This window comes from Staurois parvus, unplaced genomic scaffold (genome assembly GCF_062004578.1).
Source record: "Staurois parvus isolate SC_StPar_1 unplaced genomic scaffold, SC_StPar_1.0 ptg001364l, whole genome shotgun sequence".
Taxonomy (NCBI): Eukaryota; Metazoa; Chordata; class Amphibia; order Anura; family Ranidae; genus Staurois; species Staurois parvus.
The window spans coordinates 144,284-170,997 of NW_028319160.1; the positions used below are offsets into that span (position 1 = coordinate 144,284).

The 26,714-nt window shown below is 45.4% G+C and overlaps 1 protein-coding gene across 1 annotated transcript in view; it reads left to right on the plus strand.

Annotated features, from left to right (window-relative positions):
• The window catches only part of PIK3R5 (phosphoinositide-3-kinase regulatory subunit 5), a 107,406-nt gene extending 88,157 nt beyond the window's left edge, over window positions 1-19,249 (plus strand). Inside the window, exons 13-19 of the mRNA XM_089661667.1 lie at window positions 1,614-1,733; window positions 2,025-2,118; window positions 3,594-3,670; window positions 6,099-6,192; window positions 8,284-8,366; window positions 9,962-10,074; window positions 15,600-19,249. Coding sequence (XP_089517793.1) covers window positions 1,614-1,733; window positions 2,025-2,118; window positions 3,594-3,670; window positions 6,099-6,192; window positions 8,284-8,366; window positions 9,962-10,074; window positions 15,600-15,741 — 723 coding nt within the window. The 3' untranslated portion in view covers window positions 15,742-19,249. The remainder of the gene's footprint in view (window positions 1-1,613; window positions 1,734-2,024; window positions 2,119-3,593; window positions 3,671-6,098; window positions 6,193-8,283; window positions 8,367-9,961; window positions 10,075-15,599) is intronic.
• Window positions 19,250-26,714: the final 7,465 nt, after the last annotated feature.

Consider the following 26,714-nt stretch of genomic DNA (forward strand, 5'->3'; position numbering starts at 1 on the left):
ACTTTATGCAACAACTGAACATGAAAAATAGACAGAGAGGACAGAAACTGGCCAAAAAGAGCGAAGTAAACTAATTTGATGATAAAGAGGCCTAAAATGACTGAGAAGTAACAGCTAAGTACCCATGGACCTAAATTCATTTGTAAGAAAGAACCAAGCCTCTGCAAACCTAAAATGACTGAAAAGACAGAAATGAACTTCTTGGGGTCTAAAATAGTGGATAAGAGGGAGCTAAGTCCCTGGATACCTAAAATGGCAAATTAAAGAGACCTGAGTCTCTAAAGCAGCCACTCTCAACTAGGGTTCCTCCAGAGGTTGCTAGAGGTTCCTTGTGCTGTGGCTGATTGACCTCCCATTTGATAATGCCTGCATTGTTCAGGCATCAATGCCACTCGGCAGAGCTAACTGCATGACACCAATTATTTTTTTAGCCATTTGTAAGGGTGGTATTTTGACCACCACACTAGCCACAAATGTAAGGTGAATATTTTCACTGACAACCGATGAATTGTTTTTTTAAAGGGTTCCCTGAGACATAAAATTATTTTAGGATTTCCTCTAGAGCAGTTTACTGTCCTTAAGGATTTAAGGGCGCCTGACTGTGGCCAGTATGAGTAGAAAATGTCTCAGCATCAGTGGGAGTAAACACTGCCCCATTGTTGGTTTTAGTAGAAGTAATAGTGCCCCATTGTTTGTATCCATGGGAGGCATAGTGCCCCACCTATGGTGTCAGTGGGAGGATTAGCGCCCCATTATTGTTGTCAGGAATATGCCAAGTCAAGCAAAGGGCTGCATATGCACCCAGGCCGCAGATTGGAGACCACTTCTCTGGAGTAAAATGGTTGAAAAAGGCTAACATAGTCTAAAAAATGAGTATTGAGAAGTAAATAGTTTAAATGGGGATAGGAAGGAATAGAGCCACAAGACAACTAAAATAGATAACAAAAATGAACAGGTGCTCTGGGTACCAAAATCGGTGAATGAGAGAAGCAGGGGGGGGCCTGAAAGAACTGCTAAGAACAGCCTGTTCAGCAGAGACCGGCCAGAGGAGTCCAGCTGTCAGAATACAATGGCAAAGTGGGGAGGATTCCTCCATCCAGCAGGCATGTGTGGATGGGGGAATCTTTTCATTTTTTTTGATCATCCCTCTGTCAGAACGAAAAAAAACAAACAAACTTAGAATAATTGTGTATATTCACTGATATGGCAGTGAGATTAAACACTGACAAACATTATATACAGGATATAGTCTCCATTGGCCTTAAGGCATATCTAAACCCAAGAGCAAAACTGTTAACATATTACAGTTTACTAGTCCTTAGATGTAGTGGTTACATTAGCTTTCTTATATCTGGATTTTCTTCCTTTAATTCTACCTGATGATCCTGCCTATTAACACATTTCCTGTCCTAGGGTGACAACGCTCACTCATTGTACTGTCTATGGAGGAGCAACGTTGTGACTCCATGACGGGATCAACAAGTGTTTTGTTTTTTTAACAGATAGAATTCAATGGTATATTTAATAGACCAAAAGTGAGCACATATGTAAGAGAAGTTTATTCTTAGGGTTTACATACACTTTAAGACCATTATTCTTCTCATATTTCATAGTCATCTACTCCTGAAAGTGACTCAACAGACACTCGGAAAATGCCCATCCTTGCCGACATGGTGCTGTATTATTGCCGGTTTGCCAAGCGATCTCTGCTTTTGCAGCTGTACCGAGCCGAGGTAAATCTTACAGTTTCTAACACCACAGTATTCCATTCCTTAAATTGCACTAAGCGGGATTTTTTGTGTGCCCCTTGTTTTTTCTTTTGATAAAATTGTCTAATTTTGAGTGTACCCTGAAACAGGCTTCTAATGCATGCCATCATCTTAGGTTGCTGGGTGCAATGGAGTTCAGATACTTAAAAATGGCCAGGAACAGAGCCATGTTTTATCAGCAAACGTCAACCAGAATTGTTGCTAAATGATGAAGAAAGTAAACTGTCCTCATGCGGAGCTTTCCTTTATTTTTAGATCACTTTTGATGGAGGCAGAAAACAGACCGAGGTCTTCATCCAGTCTTTGGAGCTTGGTCATTCCGCAGCTCTAAGAGCTATCAAAGCTTCAGGTAAGTGCTACAGATTTGTAGTTGAGCTGTTTGGATGGCAGATGGGTGGCCACAGCTCCAAGGTCATAACCCAAATCCAGCCAAAGCTATTTTAAAAATGTTGGACTTGTGAAGAGTAAATACTTGTCCAGTTGGTTGGGTCAGAGGTCACCCTTCTCCATTTTTATTGCATAGACTTCCTATTCCTTTCTGTCCTACAGAAAGTGTACAAAAGTCTTTCCAAAGGCACACAGACCAAACATAAACTGATAGATGTTCTATTCCTTCCCCAAGAAAAAGTTTTTGAAAAAGTGTATGTGAGGTGTTAGACTTGGATCTTTCATCTGTCAATGAGAAGGTATTGGTTGGGCTTCATGACTTAACCTTGGCATCTTTACCTGAAAGCAGGAGGGCTCCCCAAGGGGCCATGGCCTCTCAAGCTGGGAAATCCAAGTAAAGTCAACAAAAAGAGCATTAGACTGCCATCTTAAGAGTCCATAATTATTAATGATGATAACAAAATGATAAAGAGAAGATAAAACGTAGCCAAAGTGTTTCTGGAGTCAACAAAGCTTCCTATAGAACTCCAGGGAGCTGTTCTATATCAAGGAAGGAACACAGAAGTCGCAATAGTGCTGGAGATACTTGTGCAGGGCCTTGCTTTCAAAATATCACCAACCAAAGGTGGAGTAGAGCGGGGCCAGATCTAGCCTATCTGATCTGGGGGTGCAAAAATCAGAGGGTACAATGTCAACACTGTGAGTCACTGACAGTCTGTCACACTGTGTCACAACCTTGGAAACACTAGTATGTATTAGGCTGTCATTAGATTAGGATAATTAAACAGACCCTGTGCTCCCTTATATCAGGTGTCCCCATCAGAGTCCCCTCCTAAAATAGGGTTTCCATCAGTCTCCTATTGCATCAAGCTCCCCATCAAAGTTCCTCCTTTACATCAGGGTCCTCATCAGAGTGCCCCCTTACATCAGGATACTTATCGGAATGCCCCCTTACATCAGAGTCCTCATCAGAGTGCCCCCTTACATCAGGATACTTATCGGAATGCCCCCTTACATCAGGGTCCTCATCAGAGTGCCCCCTTACATCAGGATACTTATCGGAATGCCCCCTTACATCAGGGTCCTCATCAGAGTGCCCCCTTACATCAGGATACTTATCGGAATGCCCCCTTACATCAGGGTCCTCATCAGAGTGCCCCCTTACATCAGGATACTTATCAGAATGCCCCCTTACATTAGGGTCCTCATCAGAGTGCCCCCTTACATCAGGATACTTATCAGAATGCCCCCTTACATCAGGGTCCTCATCAGAGTGCCCCCTTACATCAGGATACTTATCAGAATGCCCCCTTACATCAGGGAGCTCAAGGTGGAGGCTAAATTAAAATTTGGGGGGCACAGCCCACACCCCCTAGATCCAGCCCTGGAGTAGAGTAGTCATACCTGTATTGTCTAATTAACATCCTTTTTCTTCAGGTCCTGGGTGTAAACGCCTCGGAATAGACGGAGATCGTGAAGCAATCCCATTTACACTACAAATTGTCTACAGCAAGGTAAGCAACACAGCTAATTTCCTCTACAATTACGACTAATGTAAAGCATGTCACAGCCAGTCCAACCACAGTCCTCTGTGTTTCTCCATTATTAACCACAGCAGCTGCAATATACAGTATATACAGTACAAGGGAGCAAAGCACTGAAAGGAAGTAGAAAAAAATATAAATCACTTTATAGGAGACAAAATGCATTTATCCTGATCATTATAACAGAACCCCTAAGTAGACACAGTGCTGTGAAAAAGTATTTGCCCCCTTCCTGATTTTCTTTTTTTCTTTCATAGTTGACACATTTAAATGATTCAGATTATCAAACAAATTTTAATATTACACAAAGATAACCTGAGTAAATACAGAATGCAATTTGTAAATGATGATTTCATTTATTAAGGGAAAAAAAGCTGTTCAAACCTGCCCAGCCCTATCTGAAAATGTAATTGCAACCTAAATCTAATAACTGGTTGTACCACCCTTGGTGGCAATAATTGCAATTAAAATAAAATCAGGAAGGGGGAAATGCTATTTCACAGCACTGTACTTAAAGCGGAGCTCCATAGCTAGATGTTGGAGACAATCATCAATTCCGCTAGATGGGGTTAAACAAAAATGTAATTGGATAATGATAAATGATAAACTTACGAGGATCGTCAATAATGATGCTTCTAAATTTGAGGTTACGTGGGAACCATGGATCAGATATATTTCTATTATTTAATAGAACTACGGCTGACCCTCTCTCTCTCCCTTTTTCCTTTTCTCTCTTTTTTTTTCCTTCTTCTTCTATTTTTAATCTTTTTTTTTTCGTTTTCTTAGTGTTGTTAAATATCTATATGAAACTGCCCAGGGGCAAACTGACCATTTGGAAACTCGGGCACTGCCCGAGGGCCCGGGGTCAGTAGGGGGCCCTATGAGATGCCCCTGGTACCTTTTTTCATAGGCTTTTTTGAGTTTGGGCAAGGACACAGGGGCCCCATGATCCCCTATTGCCCAGGGGCCCCATGAGTTGTCAGTCCGCCCCTGAAACTGCCTATGCATACTGACTGATGGAACCATGGATCAGATATATTTTTATTATTTAATAGAACTACGGCTGACCCTCTCTCTCTCCCTTTTTCCTTTTCTCTCTTTTTTTTTTTTTTCCTTCTTCTATTTTTAATCTTTTTTTTTTCGTTTTCTTATTGTTGTTAAATATTTATATGAAACTGCCCAGGGGTGGACTGACCATTTGGAAACTCGGGCACTGCCCGAGGGCCTGGGGTCAGTAGGGGGCCCTATGAGATGCCCCTGGTACCTTTTTTCATAGGCTTTTTTGAGTTTGGGCAAGGACACAGGGGCCCCATGATCCCCTATTGCCCGGGGGCCCCATGAGTTGTCAGTCCGCCCCTGAAACTGCCTATGCATACTGACTGATGGAACATTTGTTACCCTATGGGGATGGTGTTTCCTGTTTACAACATCATCGAATAATGTTTTCTGACGTGCCTATATATTTTATAAAAATATAAACATGTTTGTTCACCCCAACTCACCATGCAGGTGGGTAATGTTTCTATTTCTGTGTATACCAATTTTTCAATAAAAATAGTGAAATATAAAGCGGAGCTCCAACCAGGGGCGGACTGACAACTCATGGGGCCCCTGGGCAATAGGGGATCATGGGGCCCTGTGTCCTTGCCCAAACTCACAAAAGCCTATGAAAAAGGTACCAGGGGCATCTCATGGGGCCCCCTACTGACCCCGGGCCCTCGGGCAGTGCCCAAGTTTCCAAATGATCAGTCCGCCGCTGGCTCCAACCCACCCAAAAGGGGAAATTCTACTTTAAATACTGGTCCTCTGCTTCCCGTGAGGAACTGGCACCTTTGTGGGGGGAGTGGGGATTTTAACAGGTACCCACTCCCACGTCTGCTGCGATCGCCAAGCGGAAGTTGTCTTCCACCCCCCTCCCTCCCCGTAGTCAGTCTTGGACACGTGAGAGGTCCCAGAAGACTACAGGACCATTCACAAGGCGCAGCACCTCCCACGCATGTGCGGTGGGCATCCGGCTATGAATGCGCAAGCTGTCACAGCCGATTACCCACACTTAAGATGCCAGCACCGGGGGGGCCGAGGAAAACCGGTGAAATCGGCTGTGATGAGTACACCACCGCACTGCTGCTTTTTAAAAGTCAACATCTACAGTTTTTGTAGCTGCTGATTTAAATTTTTTTTTCGCTTTGACTGGAGCTTCGCTTTAATTAGGCAGTGTGAAAAACAGTGGTCAGCTCAGGACGTCAGAGCACAGAAATACAATTCTGATTGGCTGATTAAATTTGTTCTCCTTTGACTTAAGTCTGAAGATGCCTATTTTCTGCAGATGTAAGTTAATTTGGTCTGATTACAAAAGGGGTGACAGTAACGTAGATTTCTCATCCCTGTGTTCCTGCAGTCCAGCGTGAGCGGCCGAAGTCGATGGAGTGATGGAGAGAAAGTCTGTACGTCAGTCAGCTTGAGGAAAGCATGCAGTTCATACGAGGAACTTGGTAAGGAAGCTGATAAAACATTTTATTAATTAGGTGTAGAAAGAAGTATTGAGATCCGTTCCTCTGCTGAAACTGTGTCGTATCTTGTAGTTTTGGGTGCAGGTATGGATCCCTTGCTGTTTGTGACACTGGTGGAAAAATATCTTTCCATGCATAGTCTGGCTGTGACAACTGGACTGGAGTGGATGTCCCTGATCTCTGCTTTGCAGTGCCTGGGATAAAAATCTTCCTATAGAGAGGGATAGGGGCTGGTAACACCACGAGGTTGGCATAATAAATTCCTAATAGACTCTCCATGGGTATATGTTGATGTAGCGCCCTCTAGGTTTAGCTAGTAGCGTTTGTTTTTTAGTCAGAGGTTTTCTAGAAGCCTGGGATGAGTCAGCCTGCGAGCTAGAGATTAACTCAGTATAGGCTGGGAGGCTCTACAGGTCAGGGCTTCTGGAGCCCTCCCACCCTTCTAGAAACTGGAGAAACTTTCTAGAAGAGCGGCGGAGGAGGGGAAGAAGCTTGGATTTGCATGTTTAGGGGAGCTTGGCCAATCCCCAGGAAGGAGGCCAGGCATGGTGGCTAGGAGCGACCCTTAAATGTGAGAGAGCCTGTGGAGCAGAAGGGTTGGAGTCATGTGGAAGATAGACTGAAGGAAGATGCTGGATTGTGGAGCCTGGGAGGGGGCCTACCTACAAGTTGAAGCTGGGTGGAAGAATCTCCACTGTACCACCATCTCCTAGGGAGGACATCCTGTCAGCAGAGAAGGAGCCAGCCCAGTGTAAGGCCTGAAACCATCTGTAGACCACCAAGCTACAGGACAGGACAGTGTGAGTACTTCTATGGGTGTTAGATGCAATACCCAACTAGTTCCCACCCAGGACTACTTAATTACAGATCTAGGAATCCTTTGCCCAGGGATACGCTCAGGACAGCCGGGTGAAAGAGGAAGGATTCATCTGGGGTCTGAGGATTCACCAAAGGGGACATCAGTACTCCTTAAAGCAGTGGTTCTCAACCTTCCTGATGCTGCGACCCTTTAATACAGTTCCTCATGTTGTGGTGACCCCCAACCATAAAATTATTTACACAGTAATTATAATTCATGAGTGTCGTTTTACCTCCAATACTGCTGCTTTCTACACTGTAGCTGCTTTTAACAGAGTAGCTGCTTTCAACACAGTAGCTGCTTTCAACACAGTAGCTGCTCTTTACACATCAGAAATATGTTTTTCTGATGGTCTTAGGCAACCCCTGTGAAAGGGTCGTTCAACCCCCAAAAGGGTCGCACCCACAGGTTGAGAACCACTGCCTTAAAGAAACAGTTACTACTTTTTGGTCCACATTTTTGTACAGAGTTTGCTGAGAAGTTTTATTGCGCTTTGTTCTAACTTTCTGTCTATGATGAAATAGCAGACGTGGTAATGCACGTGGCCAGAATAGCACCAGTTGCACAGCTCCTGATGTACACAGGACAATGTCTTTTGGCACACTGACTTATGAAGTTCGGTGCACATTGTGACTGTGCCTGCAGTCTTGTGCTGCCATCTGTTGGCGTGTTACAAAACTAGTCTTGAAACTTTTTGATACCACCTCATATAACTGCAATAGGAAGGGGTTGACTTTGACTATAGGATGAGATGAAGAGTGGAGAACTGGTCAAGATCAAGCAAATCTTCCTAGGCGATGAAGGTGTCCATATTTGGTGACTTTCCTTAGAAAGTAATAGTTTTCTCCCCCTAAGGCCCAAAAGGCAAGAAATGCATGGTTGTTGGCTATTCCATACTGGAGAGAGATTAGTAGAGCGATGATAAACCCATGTCCTAGTAAGTTCCTGTCCAGAATAGAACAAGCATGTTGAGCCAGAGTCGTCAAATGCTCTGTCAGGAATGTGACCCTAAAGTTCCTGCTCTGCTGTAGTATCGCTCCCAATCTAGTACAGAAAGAGGAACCCAGGAGATCCCAGCAAAGGCCGAAGTTGTCACAGTAGAACCATACTTGAGGGTACATCTCCCCATTGGTATGACAGACAGTAAGTACCCGCCATGATAAGCTTCTCTATTGGTGTGGCAATCTGTTTATACCACAAAATGTTTTCTTCAGATTCCAGAATGGAGTGCCTGAATCTCACTGTACGGGAGGTGGTGAAGAGGCAAAACTCCAAGACGAAAAAAAGCTTCAACCAGGTGAGAACCACACGGGACAAGAGGGGGAAAATGGCTGACCAAGCAGGCTGGCATACTTACAGCATTACCCAGCAGGCTTTTCTCTGGAATCGGAGTAACTTTTTTTCAATGATGTTGCTCACAATATACATTTGCTGTCCAAATCTTGTAGACTTCACCTCCGCAACATCTCCAAGATACGCCCGTTCCTAACCCCGGAAACTACTAAGCAACTTATTCACTCTCTTGTTATCTCTCGCCTTGACTATTGTAACTCCTCCTGCCAGGGTACTAGGTGTAATCCTGGACTCCGATCTGTCCTTTCACCCCCAAATCCAATCGCTGTCCAAATCTTGTAGACTTCACGTCAATAACATCTCCAAAATATGGCCCTTTTTAGCCATTGAAACCACTAAGCAACTTCTTCACTCCCTTGTTATCTCTCACCTTGACTATTGCAACTCCCTCCTCATTGGCCGACCTCATCACAGGCTATCCCCTCTTCAGTCTATCATGAATGCTGCTGCCAGACTCATCCAACTTACTAACCGTTCAGTATCTGCCATCCCTCTCTGCCAATCCCTCCACTGGCCTCCACTCAGTGTCCTCCACCTTTCTCTGCCAATCCCTCCACTGGCCTCCACTCAGTGTCCTCCACCCCTCTCTGCCAATCCCTTCACTGACCTCCACTCAGTGTCCTCCACCCCTCTCTGCCAATCCCTCCACTGGCCTACACTCAGTGTCCTCCACCTTTCTCTGCCAATCCCTCCACTGGCCTCCACTCAGTGTCCTCCACCCCTCTCTGCCAATCCCTTCACTGGCCTCCACCCCTCTCTGCCAATCCCTTCACTGGCCTCCACTCAGTGTCCTCCACCCCTCTCTTCCAATCCCTCCACTGGCCTCCACTCAGTGTCCTCCACCCCTCTCTTCCAATCCCTCCACTGGCCTCCACTCAGTGTCCTCCACCTCTCTCTTCCAATCCCTCCACTGGCTTCCCATTGCCCAATGGATAAATTTCAAAACATTAACAATAACATATAAAGCCATTTATAACTCCGCCCCAAATTACATCACCAATCTGGTCTCCAAATACCACCCAAATCGTCCTCTCCACTCCTCCCACAACCTCCTGCTCTCTAGCTCCCTCATCTCCTCCTCACATGCTCATCTCCAGGACTTCTCCAGAGCTTCCCCCATCCTCTGGAACTCTCTACCTCAATTTATCAGACTATCGCCTACTCTGCTCACTTTTAGGCGATCTCTGAAATCCTATCTCTTCAGGGAAGCCTATCCTGCCCTCAGCTAATAATGGAATCTTCTACTCTTCCTACCAGTCCATCCCCCAGAGTTACTACCTTTTGTATCACAAGCCCCTCCCTCTTAGATTGTAAGCTCCAAGGAGCAGGGCCCTGCACCTGACCCAGAACAAATCAGTGTGAAGAGTTCCTTAGGAATACATGGTCATGCGTTTTTCTTTTTCTTTTTTTTTTTTTTTTACAACGGATCAGTTGTTTTCCATTATTTTCCATGAAAGGAGTTCTTTACTGAATCTGATGATACATTAATAACCACAGAACCAAAGGCGACCACTGCTAATCCCCCGTTCTCTCCAGCAGATCAGCATTTCGCAAATCAAAGTGGACAAAGCGCAGATTATCGCGCAGAATGGAGGAACATTCCCCTTGTGCCTAGACCAGGATGAACGCAAAATCCTTCAGAGGGTCATCAAGTAAGATATTTTACTTTGTTCTTTCTCTATGGGAAACATCTATAAAAAAAGTGGTAAAAGAGGAAGAAGAAGAATGAACCAAAGAAATCATATCAGGTGCTCAATGATGTCATGGTGCTCCCTGTGACTGTGCGTGCAGGGCAGAGGACAGGGGTTACTTTTGGCAGGGTAGAGGACAGGAGTTACTTTTGGCAGGGAAGAGGACAGGAGTTACTTTTGGCAGGGCAGAGGACAGAGGTTACTTTTGGCAGGGCAGAGGACAGGAGTTACTTTTGGCAGGGCAGAGGACAGGAGTTACTTTTGGCAGGGCAGAGGACAGAGGTTACTATTGGCAGGGCAGAGGACAGAGGTTACTATTGGCAGGGCAGAGGACAGGAGTTACTTTTGGCAGGGCAGAGGACAGGAGTTACTTTTGGCAGGGCAGAGGACAGGAGTTACTTTTGGCAGGGCAGAAGACAGGAGTTACTTTTGGCAGGGAAGAGGACAGGAGTTACTTTTGGCAGGGCAGAGGACAGGAGTTACTTTTGACAGGGCAGAGGACAGGGGTTACTTTTGGCAGGGCAGAGGACAGGGGTTACTTTTGGCAGGGCAGAGGACAGGGGTTACTTTTGGCAGGGCAGAGGACAGGGGTTACTTTTGGCAGGGAAGAGGACAGGAGTTACTTTTGGCAGGGCAGAGGACAGGAGTTACTTTTGGCAGGGCAGAGGACAGGAGTTACTTTTGACAGGGCAGAGGACAGAGGTTACTTTTGGCAGGGCAGAGGACAGGGGTTACTTTTGGCAGGGCAGAGGACAGGGGTTACTTTTGGCTGGGCAGAGGACAGGAGTTACTTTTGGCAGGGAACAGGACAGGAGTTACTTTTGGCAGGGCAGAGGACAGAGGTTACTTTTGGCAGGGCAGAGGACAGGAGTTACTTTTGGCAGGGAAGAGGACAGGAGTTACTTTTGGCAGGGAAGATGACAGGAGTTACTTTTGGCAGGGCAGAGGACAGGGGTTACTTTTGACAGGGCAGAGGACAGGAGTTACTTTTGACAGGGCAGAGGACAGGAGTTACTTTTGGCAGGGCAGAGGACAGGAGTTACTTTTGACAGGGCAGAGGACAGGAGTTACTTTTGACAGGGCAGAGGACAGGAGTTACTTTTGACAGGGCAGAGGACAGGAGTTACTTTTGACAGGGCAGAGGACAGGAGTTACTTTTGACAGGGCAGAGGACAGGAGTTACTTTTGGCAGGGCAGAGGACAGAGGTTACTTTTGGCAGGGCAGAGGACAGGGGTTATTTTTGGCAGGGCAGAGGACAGGGGTTATTTTTGGCAGGGCAGAGGACAGGGGTTACTTTTGGCTGGGCAGAGGACAGGGGTTACTTTTGGCTGGGCAGAGGACAGGAGTTACTTTTGGCAGGGCAGAGGACAGAGGTTACTTTTGGCAGGGCAGAGGACAGGGGTTATTTTTGGCAGGGCAGAGGACAGGGGTTACTTTTGGCTGGGCAGAGGACAGGGGTTACTTTTGGCTGGGCAGAGGACAGGAGTTACTTTTGGCAGGGCAGAGGACAGAGGTTACTTTTGGCAGGGCAGAGGACAGAGGTTACTTTTGGCAGGGAAGAGGACAGGAGTTACTTTTGGCAGGGCAGAGGACAGGGGTTACTTTTGGCAGGGAAGAGGACAGGAGTTACTTTTGGCAGGGCAGAGGACAGAGGTTACTTTTGGCAGGGCAGAGGACAGGAGTTACTTTTGGCAGGGAAGAGGACAGGAGTTACTTTTGGCAGGACAGAGGACAGGAGTTACTTTTGGCAGGGCAGAGGATAGGAGTTACTTTGGCATGTGACAGCCGTGATTTGCTGTCATGGCGGTCACATGATCGGAAAAGGTCCCGATCGCAAGGGGAGATCGGGACCTTTCCATGAGTCACGGACATATGTGCTGGGAGCACACAGAGCCCGCGCTCTCAGCACATATGTATTTTCAAAAGGTACGAAAATATGCGGCCGCTCGCCGTCAAGGCCCAGACACCGAGAGACCGCATATTTGCGTGTGCCCAGCATCTAGGGGGTTAAAGCGGAACTTCCCCTTTTGGGTGGAGCTCTGCTTTATCATGCACACTAATACCGTGTGACATTAAAATGCAACAACCACCATTTTATTCTGCAGAGTATAGAATCTTCAAGTCTAAAATGTGCGGAAAAAAAAACTTAAAAACTGTCACTGGGGGTATGCAGTTTAAAACAGAAATTAAAGTAAAAACATTTGCGTATAGATATAATATATATAATAAAACATTTTAAACACTTTTTTTTCTTTTTTATAAGTGATCACATTCCCTCTGTTCTCAGCTGCATAAGAGCTGGGGGAGGAGAAACAGCAGAACACTGATTTTTCCAGTGAATAGCTGTGGGGGAAGGGGGGGGGGGGGTCAGGACAAGTCTGATCATTGGAGGAGAGCATGCTGAATTTCCAGCACAGATAGAGGACTGATGACATTGTGCTCTCATGCCTAGCGTGGTCAGAGTCAGATTTTAATATGAAAGCAGAGGGACTGGCAGTAACACCAGGGATGTCACACAAAGGAAGCAATACAGAGAACAGGAGACTTTTTCATGCAAATACATGGTACAGCAGCCACAGATCAGGAATAGGAAATGTTGGGTTTACATATTCTTTAACCTCTTGCCAACCGCGCATAGCCGAATGACGGCTTCACCGCGGCCGGCCAGTTCTGGGTGGACGTCATATGATGTCCTCCCAGAACGCGCTCTCCTGCGCGCCCCAGGACACTACGGACACAGCTGATCACGTGATGTGGTAAAAGGCCAATCACAGCGGCCTTTTACCACGTGATCAGCGGTGTCCAATGACACGATGATCACAGGGAAATGCAAGTGCCAGTTCTCGGCTGCACTTTCCTCACACTGTCAGATCGTGAGGAAAGTACTGCCGAGAATCGGCAGTTGTCAGAGCGGGGATCGGCACAGATCATCAGGGCACTGATGATCAGTGCCCTGATGATCGGTGCCCAGCAGTGACACCCGCAAGTTCCGCCCAGCAGTGCGCCCACTAGCTCTGCCCACCCGTGCCCAGCAGTGCACCCACCTGTGCCCAGCAGTGCCCCCACCTGTGCCCAGCAGTGCACCCACCTGTGCCACTCTGCAGTGCCACCTACCTGTCCCCAGAAGTGCCACCTTCATGTGCCCACCAGTGCCACCCACCTGTGCCCACCCACCTGTGCCCACCAGTGCCACCCACCTGTGCCCACCAGTGCCACCCACCTGTGCCCACCCACCAGTGCTGCCCACCAGTGCCACCCACCAGTGCAGCCCAGCAGTGCTGCCAGTCAGTGCCACCAGTCAGTGCCCAGGGGTTGTGCCAGTCAGTGCCGCCAGTCAGTGCCCAGCAGTGATGCCAGTCAGTGCCGTCTATCAGTACCCATAATCAGTGTCACCTAACAGTGCCGCCTATCAGTGCTGCATATCAGTGCCGCCTATCCGTGACCCCTAATTAGTGCTGTCTATCAGTGCCGCCTATCCGTGCCACCTCATTAGTACTGCCTATCAGTGCCCTTTAGTGCCGCCTATCAGTGCCCATCAGTGCCGCCTATCAGTGCCCATCAGTGCTGCCTCATCAACGCACATCAGTGAAGGAGAAAAAATACCTGTTTGAAAAATTTTATAAAAGAAACAAATAAACTTTTTTTTTTTTTTCAAATTTTTTGCACTTTTTTTATTTATAGCGCAAAAAGTAAAGCGCCCAGTGGCGATTAAATACCACCAAAAGAAAGCTCTATTTGTGAGAAAAAAAATGATCAAAATTTCATATGGGTACAATGTTGCATGACCGCGCAATTGTCAATCAAAGTGCGGCAGCGCTGAAAGCTGAAAATTGGCCTGGTAAGGAAGGGGGTATAAGTGCCCGGTAGGCAAGCGGTTTAAACAGGTTTTATGAAAAAATAGTCATACCTCAGTATATCCAGCAGAGGGCGCTCCAGGACTACTTCCACACAAAGTTCCACAGAGAGTTTCCAAGCACCTGCAGAAACAATTGAGTACTGACGTGATACTTTTTTTATTTGCACTAACATACATTTGTATGTTAGTGCAAATAAAAAAAGTATCACGTCAGTACTCAATTGTTTTTGTCGCAAATGCACTAATACGGCTACAATCACCTCAAGCAAGCATCTGCAAAAAGCCAAGTTATGTTGGAATCAGAACTTTTTTAACATTTTTTTTTAATAGTCTTTATTTGAACTTGTACCTATAGGTAAGCTGGCTTACTGCGGGTACAATGAATATCTCCTAAACGTGCACCAAATAGGAGATATTCACATCGATTATGTCACCCGCAGATGTGCAGTAACGCCCTGTATTCAGGGCACACAGTATCCTCCTTCTGACACCAATGATGGGGCTCTATTCCTTCCACTGACACCAATAATGGGGCTCTATTCCTCCCACTGACACCAATGATGGGGTACTATTCCTCCCACTGATACCAATGATGGGGCACTATTCTTCCCACTGACACCAATGATGGGGCACTATTCCTCCCACTGATACCAATGATGGGGCACTATTCCTCCCACTGATATCAATGATGGGGCACTATTCCTCCCACTGATACCAATGATGGGGCACTATTCCTCCCACTGATACCAATGATGGGGCACTATTCCTCCCACTGATACCAATGATGGGGCACTATTCTTCCCACTGACACCAATGATGGGGCACTATTCCTTCCACTGACACCAATGATGGGGCTCTATTCCTCCCACTGACACCAATGATGGGGCACTATTCCTCCCACTGACACCAATAATGGGGCTCTATTCCTCCCACTGACACCAATGATGGGGCACCATTCCTCCCACTGACACCAATGATAGGGCACTCTTCTTCCTACTGACACCAATGATGGGACACTGACCCTCCCACTGAAACCAATGATGGGGCACTATTCCTTCCGTTGACACCAATGATGGGATACTAATCCTCCCACTGACACCAATGATGGAGTACTATTCCTCCTACTGACACCAATAATGGGGCACTATTCCTCCCACTGATACCAATGATGGGGCACTATTCCTCCCACTGACACCAATGATGGGGCACTATTTCTCCCACCAACACCAACGATGGGACACTGATCCTCCCACTGACACCAACGATGGGACACTGATCCTCCCACTGACACCAATGATGGGGCACTTTTCCTTCTATTGACACCAAAGAGGGGACACTATACTCCCACTGACACCAGGACATTTTCTACTTCCACTGGCCACAGTTCGGCCCTTCTACAGTTTGGAGGACAGTAAACCAGCCCTCAGTTTAGAAAGTTTGGAGACCCCTACTATAGAGCACGAACCAATTTGCTCCAGTGGGGAAAACAAATTCCTTCCTGATACCCCAAATGTAATCGGATATCAGATGGATGAACAGCCTCAGTGCAGTGTTGACGTCCCTGTGCGTTTAGTTCTCTCTGGGTTGGACCGTACATCCTAACCACAATGCTTTCTTCTATCCGTTTAGGTGTGAGGTGTCACCATGTTACAAGCCTGAAATCAGAGACTTCCGGAAAATCTACAGGCCACACTGGTCACAGACGGCTCAGGACCAGTACTGCTCCCTCCTGTGCCTGCCGGTGGCGACATTCAGCGGGGGCCACCTCTAGAAGGTGACGCAAGGCTCATTATCCAATGGACACGTCCTCTAAAGTGCGCCATTTTCTGTCCCTCCAGACCTGGAGTGTCTTGTATTCTACGGTACGACCCAATGTTTACTGGCAGCATCATGTCAGTCAGTGAAGAGATAATTCAATGCTAAATCTGAAGAGGAAATAATACAACGCCAAAGTCGATGGAAAATTCCTGCTGGCCTCCATCTTCCAGCGCAATGTAGGCGGTTCATTATTGAAGTCCAGCCCCTCATGCCATGGGGGGTTCTAGGAAGAAGAGATATCAGATACTACGTACAAAGGCGGCCATACTGGGATGTAGTTGCTTGAGAAAGTGGACAGGAGGTTCTGGAACTCTGAGGTTTCCCTGATCGCTGTGTCCTTTGGATGCAGCTGATCACATATTGCAGTAAAGGGCCAATTACAACGGCCCTTTACCATGTGATCAGCTGTGTCCAATCACAGCTGATCACAATGTAAACACACTTGCCGGTTATTGGCAGTACTTTCCAGGGGGGGATTTTCCAATGGGGACACCTAAGGAATTCCCTTAATTTGCAGGGATTTCCTCTCACTTCCTCTTTTCTCTATGGGACAGGAAGTGAAGGTAAATCTCTCCAATGGGACACAGATGGTGAAAAATAAAATGACAGGGGTTATAACCCTCCCTTACTCTATCCAAAATGAACAAAAAGTTTTGCCTAGAGTTCTACTTTAATGTCAAGAAATAGATATTCCCTTGTATGTTGCTTTTTGTTTCCTAAATATGTTTTCTTTATGTGAATATTTGTGTATTTAATACCAAAGCAAGCTTTAAAAGTGGAATTAAACTGTATCTGAGCACCACTGGAAAAGATATTTAATTCATTTTTAATATTCAAAGCAAACTCCCCCATCCACTCATGTCTCCATGCTTTATTTCGCTGAGGAATCACTTATGAAAATATACCCCCTAGCATTTCCAGCTTGACTAAAGGCAAATGATTCCTGTAGCATTTACTTTCTGGAATCCATCTACCCTTAGCTCAGACTTGCAGGAGGGTGTGCTTAGCTGAGAATGCCCCTCCTCCCCTCCTGAAGACTCATGGGATGTATGACATCATTTTGGCCTAGGCCAGAAACCAGGAAGCAACTGAAAAATGCAAAAAAAAAAGTTTAAAATAAGTAAATATAATATACCTTCCAATCTATTTACTAATGCTAAGAGCATAAGGATTACAAATAGTTCATGCTGATTAAAAGAGTTTAGTTCCACTTTAAAGTGTTGCAAAAGCCCGGACCCTGTATAAACTATATCCACTCTCCCCGGACCCCGCATTCACTATATCCACTCTCCCTGGACCCCGCATTCACTATATCCACTTTCCCCGGACCCCGCATTCACTATATCCGCTCTCCCAGGACCCCGCATTCACTATATCCGCTCTCCCCGGACCCCGCATTCACTATATCCGCTCTCCCCGGACCCCGCATTCACTATATCCGCTCTCCCCGGACCCCGCCTTCACTATATCTGCTCTCCCCGGACCCCGCATTCACTATATCTGCTCTCCCCGGACCCTGCATTCACTCTATCCAGTCTCCCCGGACCCTGCATTCACTATATCCACTTTCCCTGGACCCCGCATTCACTATATCCGGTTTCCTGGACCCCGCATTCACTATATCTACTCTCCCTAGACCCCGCATTCACTATATCTGGTCTCCCAGGACCCCGCATTCACTATATCCGGTCTCCCAGGACCCCGCATTCACTATATCCGGTCTCCCAGGACCCCGCATTCACTATATCTGGTCTCCCAGGACCCCGCATTCACTATATCCGGTCTCCCAGGACCCCGCATTCACTATATCCGGTCTCCCAGGACCCCGCATTCACTATATCCGGTCTCCCTGGACCCCGCATTCACTATATCTGCTCTCCCCGGACCCTGCATTCACTATATCCGCTCTCCCTGGACCCTGCATTCACTATATCTGGTCTCCCCATACCCTGCATTCACTATATCTGATCTCCCCAGACCCTGCATTCACTATATCTGCTCTCCCTGGACCCCGCATTCACTATATCTGGTCTCCCCGGACCCCGCATTCACTATATCTGCTCTCCCTGGACCCCGCATTCACTATATCTGGTCTCCCACAGTACACAGAACATGGAAATGCAATTATTTTAGTAAATATAAACTGCTAAATACCTTTTCTCATCAGCAGTATATAGAAGTCTTGTGAAGCCTATCAATCTCCAGCAGAGCACTCGTTAAAACTTGTAGGAGTTTTGATTCTGCTCTGACTGTCCTATGAGGCTGCATAACCCTTGACCCTCTGTCTTGGCAGTGCTGATTGGCCCTGTGCTGATCACATGTACACTCCCAAAGAAAAAAAAAACTCTCTAGCAATACCCACCAAACTGGGCATGTGCAGAGTGCCCCCAAAACGCTGTTCTATCAGCAGATGGATTGGGGACAGTAGAAGAAGGGGAGGATCAGAGAAGACAGGATCAAACAGCCTTTTTTACACAATGTGGAGGATTAACCCCTTAGGTTCCGCAGTGAGTATAACAAGCATGCTTTACTGCATCTACAGACTGATGTTACTGTTGTGGGTTTTAAGCCATTCAAATATTGAGAATTTCCTATTAAAAATCCAAAGAATGCGTTCACAATTATTCTTTTTTCAGATGGGTTCTATTTATTGTGCCAAGGTATCCATTTCATTAGTGATTTCCAGGAGGGCCTTCTCATCAATTTAATTCAGGCGATCAACTCGATTTTTCCGAAAGCATAGTTGCCAAGAGTTTACACCTCGTTCACACCAAACCCAACCTTGAAATTGTGCGAGTTACAGTGAAGTCGCACGATTTCAATGTCGGATGACGTGCCGATTTCAGGTGCGATTTGCAAGATATCTGACACAGACGTCTATCCAAATCGCACCAAAGGTAGTGCATGGACTACTTTAGAAATCGGTGCGGCTCCGACCAAGTCAGAACCGCACCGATATGACCGCTGTAATTGCGGACAACAGGGTGGGACTTGGCATGCGATTTTCAAGTCGCATGGTGTGTAAATCGTATGCCAATTGGCATCCAGTGTGACGGGGGTGATAAAGTGATTTTGAAGGACAATGTTGTACAGCCAGTTTAACTTCACACAAAATGTTCTCCGAAGACTGCAGGAAAATGTAAAAAAAAAAGATCTACCAAGTATATAAAATTCTGCCACAACATACAATAATAAAAGACCCCAAATATTAACAGACTATATTTCCCTTCCCCCTCCCCCATGTTACTTTAGCTTTGGAAAATTTTGCACTTTTAGCCAATATTTGTCTGGAAAAGTTAGATATGAGCCAAAATAATTCCGTACAAATGTGTAATTTCACAACCTTCTGGTATTTTTCTGGCTTAACATGAAATGTACATTTTTTAAAAAAAACTGTAATTATTGCATTAATTTAAAAAAAGTGGATTGTAAAAATAATAAAAATCAGTTTATAAAAATCAGTTTATAAGTGTCCCGGCTGTGTTGTTGTGGAATGCGATGATACTGAGGTTCATCTTGTCTCAGAGTCCTTCTTTGTTCTGCGGGAGAAAGGGCCAGTTCACACCACAGAAACGCAGTCCGAATTCGCTTCTGCATGCACGTGTTGACGCGTTTCGGTGCAGTTTTTGATCCGTTCCGGTGCATTTTTCCCCACATTTTTATTTTCAAGAAATTTGTAGCCTCCCTAGCGGTCTGATTAAGTCCATATTTCTGTGCTCAAAGCGGTACTTTTTTTTGCATGGAAATATGTATTTTTTTTATTGTAGGCTGTAATTCTTAGGAATAACTCACTGAAATCTGTCCGAACAAGAGTCTAGTAAACATCCCGGGGAGGATAAAACTTGAAACACAAAATCATAAATTATAATTTAATAAATAATCATAAAAAATAATAATATAATAATAAATGTAATTCAATAATATAATCAAACCAAAAACACTGAAATGTGAAATAGAGCGCCAAGTTCGCACATCGCTGAGCAAAGTCGCAGAATCGTTTTCAGTGTCTGATGAGGAATTTCCCCCAACAATCATTATCACTCAATTCTGCAAGTGGTTCTGATTTACTATCGCTGTTCTCTAGCCGGTCTAAAACCGCGTCTGACCTAAAGGGACGCTTTTTGGACGCCATGGACGTTTCTCAGTTTCCAGGCAGAAAGAACAGTAAAAATGCAGGCAGGGCGCCGGACAAAGCACTCGGGACAAAATGTATGTGAAATGGTTTGATACAGGAATGTTATACGATGTGATTTTAGTGAATTTAGTGAATGTCACTTTTTCACATTTTTGAATTTCCCGCCGTTGCGTCCCCCGTACGTTGCAGGGAATGGAACCCGGAAGAGAGATGTTGGCATCGGCTGGAGGAGATGGCCGGGGACACTGCAGGGGGGACATTGCGGGAGCGAAGGACAAGGTAAGTGCAGAAGGGATCCCGGAGCAACGCTGCAGTGTATTCCTGAGTGTAGCTCGGGGGGGGTTACCGCTTGTGGTGCTGAAACTTTACCCCGAGCTACACTCGGGAATACCGCCAGGGGGGTTAATAGGTTTTTAACCACTTCCCGACGTTGCATATAAACGGCCGGACGGTGGCACTGCAGGGTCGGGTGCCCGTTTATAAACGGCTTCCCCGCACCCTGCTTGTGCGCGCTCCCTGGGAGCGCGCAGCACCACGATCCGGTGTCTGCTGTGTCCTCTGGACACAGTGAAACACCGATCGTCAGACGGGACCTCTGTACGAGGTCCTGATCATGTGATCACTGATTGGCCAATCAGTGATCACATGCAAAGTAGTAAGCAAGATGTCAATTGTGACATCATTGCTTACTACGTGTGAAATCTGTGAATGATCACAGAGGTCACATGGTACAAGGCTATTCACAACAGCCTTGTACCATGTGACAAGCTGTGACCAATCACAGCTTACTCAGTACTTCTCAATGACTGCAAGAATGCAGACAGAGAGAAAGAGAAATGATTGCTTTTACATCCTATAAGCAATCAGTGTAAAAAAAAAAAAAATCTTCATCACCCCCCACAAGTAGTACAGTGTCACTATGGTGACATTGTACTGCTAGGGTGACAGTATGTAAAAAAAAAAAATAAATAAAAAATAATAATATAAAAAATAAAATAAAAATGTAAAAAAAAAGTTTAAAAATTATAATTTTTGGTTATAAACTAATTTGGATTTTTTTTTTTTACTAAAAAGATAACGGAATACATTTTGGCCAAGATTTATGATGAAATATTATTTATTTGCAAAATTTTATTTAAAAAAACACTTTTTTTCTAAATTTTTGGACTTTTTTATTTACATAGGAAAAAAAATTAAAATGCCAGCGGTGAATAAATAGTACCAAAATAAAGCTTTATCTGTCTCAAAAAAATGGTAAAAAATTCATTTGGGTACAGTGTTGCATGACCGCGCAATTGTCATTCAAAGTGTGATAGCGCTGAAAGCTGAAAATTGCCCTGGTCAGGAAGGGGGTAAAAGTGTCCGGACTGGAAGTGGTTAAGTAAGTTTAATTACAGCGTACAAACATGACCGCATGCTAGTGCAAATATTCAATGCTACAAAGGTAAACAACTAATGACAGCGGTCATATATGACTAACGCAAAACTTAAAAAGTTAACATCATAAACAGCAAAGCAAATGACTGGAAGTGTCAGGCTGATACACGAATGATACCATATATGTGAGATTCGACATCTAACGTTTGCAAAAAGTGATACTACGAAGGATACGCTAAATCGCTTTCCAAACGGGAGGTGTATAAAACGCCTCATGGTCTGTGCGGCATCCCTGTGGAAGAGCAGGGAAAAAAAAAAAGAAGGGGGTCTGAAAAGAGAACAGCAGAGGAAAAAGACGGAGTGTGAAGTGGACATCTGAAACATCTAGGTTCAAGTTGTAAGGGTTAAGATGGCTATAGTGTGGTGAAACTGGCCGCTGAAATCTCGGGGTGAGCATGTTGGATCCATGGAGTCCAAATTTTAAGGAATCTGTTGTGGGTGTCTAAAAGGATACTAGACAGTTTCTTGTTGGCCAAGAAGAAATCGAGATGACGGTGGTGTCAGGGATGCGGGTGTGACCAGAAGTGTGTGGACTGACACAGGGAAACGCAGGCTTCAGATATGGTATAAATAAGACAATTTATTAAGACTAACAATACAAATATAAACGCAGTGCACCAAACCCCAAGCTAACACAAATACATACAACAAGGTGAAACAAACCCAAACCTAAACTGGTATAGATACACAGGTACATACACATATAGAGCACAACGTAGTCAGGCAGGCCGGGTCGATAACTATCGGCTAGGTAGGTACAGGAGGAGCAGGTGGAGAGTAGTCAGGTCACGAGCCGGGTACAGCAACTAACGGACAGGTAGGTACAGGGGGTCAGGCAGAGAATGGTCAGGGTCACAAGCCAGGGATCAAACAGGAGAAGTCAGCAGAGGTCAGGATCAGGCAGGGTCAGCAACAAGTCAGGCAGAAACAGGAACAGGAACAGGAATGCAGGTTACAAGATACAGGGGCCCATGGAAAAACACACACCAAGGCACAGACTGCAGGTCTGGCCATCCCTTAAATACACCTGCAATCAGCCCCAGGTGATGGCTAATTGCCGAAGTGAACCTCTGGTTGTTGAGAGCACCCACTGGCCAGCCCTGGTACTGCAGCCCACAAGGCAGGTGAGTCCCACCACTATTGGCAAGTCCATTCCTGACAGGTGGACTTCTGAATTTCCATGCTTTCGCTATGGTTTGTTTAGCTGCCAGTAACAATTGAGTACTGTCCGTGATACTTTGTTTATTTGCACTAACATACAATTTTGAGGACAAGCTTTCGGGGAGTGTCCCCTTCTTCAAGGTCCAAGCCAGTAAAACATAGATGGCAAGTTTGAATTGATGTCTAGACAAGCTCAGGGGTTTTAGGTGTAAGAGAGTATACCAGGAGTCCCTTGGAAAGGGGCTCATGAGTAGTGTTTGAAGTAGCTTGAGAACCCTGGACCAAAATCGGGAAAGCATTGGGCATGTCCACCATAGGTGTAGAACATCGCCCGGTACATTGCATCCTCGGAAACAGGTATTAAAGGCTGATGGGTGTAAAAATGCTAAGGGGGATGGGACGAGGTACCACCGTGTGACCGTTTTAAACACAGAGGACATTAATTGAGCTTGAGGTCAGGGTTGACCAAACCTGCGACCAGCATGCATGATCTTTGGTACTATTAAGATACTTTTCCCAACTAGAGATGTAAGCGTGATCTTTAGGAGTCTGTAGGTTGGTTAATTGCAAGTAAAGGCCGGAGATAAGTTTAGGAGAAAGAGGCGTCCGGTGGCAGATGTGTTCGAATAGAAATAATTGTGTGGTCGGGTTTTTGTCAGTAAGGATTGAGGTTACCCAAAGTTTTATCTGTAAGTATTGAAACAGTTTGGAGGAAGGGACTCAATGTGTATCCCGTAATTCTGCCCAAGAGTAAACCGAGTGACCTGTAAGGAACAAATGGATGCAGTGAAAATGATGAGAGATTTACCACTGAAATGCAGTGGGGGATTTGAGACCAAGAGGGAACATGGAATTACCCACAAGGGGGAGGAGTGGTAAGCGAGGAGAAATTAAGCCGCTGATGTATCTTGTGGAATCCCATATTTGCAATGAATGGACCATGAGAGGACTGATAGACTTGGGTCTGAATTTCAGGGGAAGCCATAAAAGCGAAGTAAGGGAGATCGGGTGGCAAGAAAGCACTTCTAGAGTGCCCCACATGGGGGCTAAGTGTGCTGCGTACAATTAGGTTAAGGGTGCAATTTGAGCCGCCATATAGTACTTAGAGAAGTTAGAAACTCCCAGGCTTCCCTGTTTTTGATGTGTAAGCATAGTGTGTTTGGTAACCCGAGATCTTTTGTTAGCCCATATAAAACGTAAAACGAGATCGGAAGGCTTTAAAAACATAAAAAGGAGCTGGGACAGGAAGGGTGCGGAATAGTTATAATTAGAGATGAGCGAATCGAAGTATCCGAAGTGGAATTCGAGTCGAATTTCGGAAAAATTTCGATTCGTGCCGAATCCGAAAAACAGCCTAATTCGGACGCGCGAATCGAAATTTTTCCGAAAATGGCGGCTGACATGTGCGGCGACGGAGCGGGGATGTCGGGGAAGGCGCGCAGACAAGGCGCGCTGCCCCATAATGCATTCCTCAACGACATGTGATCGCATCAGCCAATCAGCAGCCAGCCAGCCAGCACTGTGTAATGGTCGAGGTATATATAGCGGCCATTTTGGAAATCTTCATTTGCCTGCAGTCATTGAACAGAGGCAGACCGCTCTGTACTAGGGACAGGGACAGAGTTAGGGCCACAGAAACGAGAATTGGGGACAGAGAGAAGTTACTTAGGGACAGAGAACCATTACTCAGGGACACAGACTTGTTAATGAGGGCCACAGAATCGTTATTTAGGGACAAAGAAACGCTAGTTAGGGCCACAGAATTCATACTCAGGGACAGACAGAATTGTTACTCAGTGCCAGAGAATTGTTACTTAGGGCCACAGAAACGTTATTAGGGCCACAGAATTTTTACTCAGGGACAGACAGAATTGTTACTGAGTGCCAGAGAATTGTTACTCAGGGACAGACAGAATTGTTACTGAGTGCCAGAGAATTCTTACTCAGGGCCACAGAATTCATTCTCAGGGACAGACAGAATTGTTACTCAGGGACAGACAGAATTGTTACTGAGTGCCAGAGAATTGTTACTCAGGGACAGACAGAATTGTTACTGAGTGCCAGAGAATTGTTACTCAGGGACAGACAGAATTGTTACTGAGTGCCAGAGAATTGTTACTCAGGGACAGACAGAATTGTTACTGAGTGCCAGAGAATTGTTACTCTCACAGACACAAAATTGTTACTTGCACAGACACAGAATTGTTACTTGCACAGACACACAATTGTTACTCAGGGCCACAGAATTCATACTCAGGGACAGACAGAATTGTTACTGAGTGCCAGAGAATTCTTACTCAGGGCCACAGAATTCATACTCAGGGACAGACAGAATTGTTACTCAGGGACAGACAGAATTGTTACTGAGTGCCAGAGAATTGTTACTCAGGGACAGACAGAATTGTTACTGAGTGCCAGAGAATTCTTACTCAGGGACAGACAGAATTGTTACTGAGTGCCAGAGAATTGTTACTCTCACAGACACAAAATTGTTACTTGCACAGACACAGAATTGTTACTCGCACAGAGACAGAATTGTTACTCAGGGCCACAGAATTCATACTCAGGGACAGACAGAATTGTTACTGAGTGCCAGAGAATTGTTACTCAGGGACAGACAGAATTGTTACTGAGTGCCAGAGAATTGTTACTCTCACAGACACAAAATTGTTACTTGCACAGACACAGAATTGTTACTTGCACAGACACACAATTGTTACTCAGGGCCACAGAATTCATACTCAGGGACAGACAGAATTGTTACTGAGTGCCAGAGAATTCTTACTCAGGGCCACAGAATTCATACTCAGGGACAGACAGAATTGTTACTCAGGGACAGACAGAATTGTTACTGAGTGCCAGAGAATTGTTACTCAGGGACAGACAGAATTGTTACTGAGTGCCAGAGAATTGTTACTCTCACAGACACAAAATTGTTACTTGCACAGACACAGAATTGTTACTTGCACAGACACACAATTGTTACTCAGGGCCACAGAATTCATACTCAGGGACAGACAGAATTGTTACTGAGTGCCAGAGAATTGTTACTCAGGGACAGACAGAATTGTTACTGAGTGCCAGAGAATTGTTACTCTCACAGACACAAAATTGTTACTTGCACAGACACAGAATTGTTACTCGCACAGAGACAGAATTGTTACTCAGGGCCACAGAATTCATACTCAGGGACAGACAGAATTGTTACTGAGTGCCAGAGAATTGTTACTCAGGGAAGACAGAATTGTTACTGAGTGCCATAGAATTGTTACTCAGGGACAGACAGAATTGTTACTGAGTGCCAGAGAATTGTTACTCTCACAGACACAAAATTGTTACTTGCACAGACACAGAATTGTTACTCGCACAGAGACAGAATTGTTACTCAGGGCCACAGAATTCATACTCAGGGACAGACAGAATTGTTACTGAGTGCCAGAGAATTGTTACTCAGGGACAGACAGAATTGTTACTGAGTGCCAGAGAATTGTTACTCTCACAGACACAAAATTGTTACTTGCACAGACACAGAATTGTTACTTGCACAGACACACAATTGTTACTGAGTGCCAGAGAATTGTTACTCAGGGACAGACAGAATTGTTACTGAGTGCCAGAGAATTGTTACTCAGGGACAGACAGAATTGTTACTGAGTGCCAGAGAATTGTTACTCAGGGACAGACAGAATTGTTACTGAGTGCCAGAGAATTGTTACTCTCACAGACACAAAATTGTTACTTGCACAGACACAGAATTGTTACTCGCACAGAGACAGAATTGTTACTCAGGGCCACAGAATTCATACTCAGGGACAGACAGAATTGTTACTGAGTGCCAGAGAATTGTTACTCAGGGACAGACAGAATTGTTACTGAGTGCCAGAGAATTGTTACTCTCACAGACACAAAATTGTTACTTGCACAGACACAGAATTGTTACTTGCACAGACACACAATTGTTACTCAGGGCCACAGAATTCATACTCAGGGACAGACAGAATTGTTACTGAGTGCCAGAGAATTGTTACTCAGGGACAGACAGAATTGTTACTGAGTGCCAGAGAATTGTTACTCAGGGACAGACAGAATTGTTACTGAGTGCCAGAGAATTGTTACTCTCACAGACACAAAATTGTTACTTGCACAGACACAGAATTGTTACTCGCACAGAGACAGAATTGTTACTCAGGGCC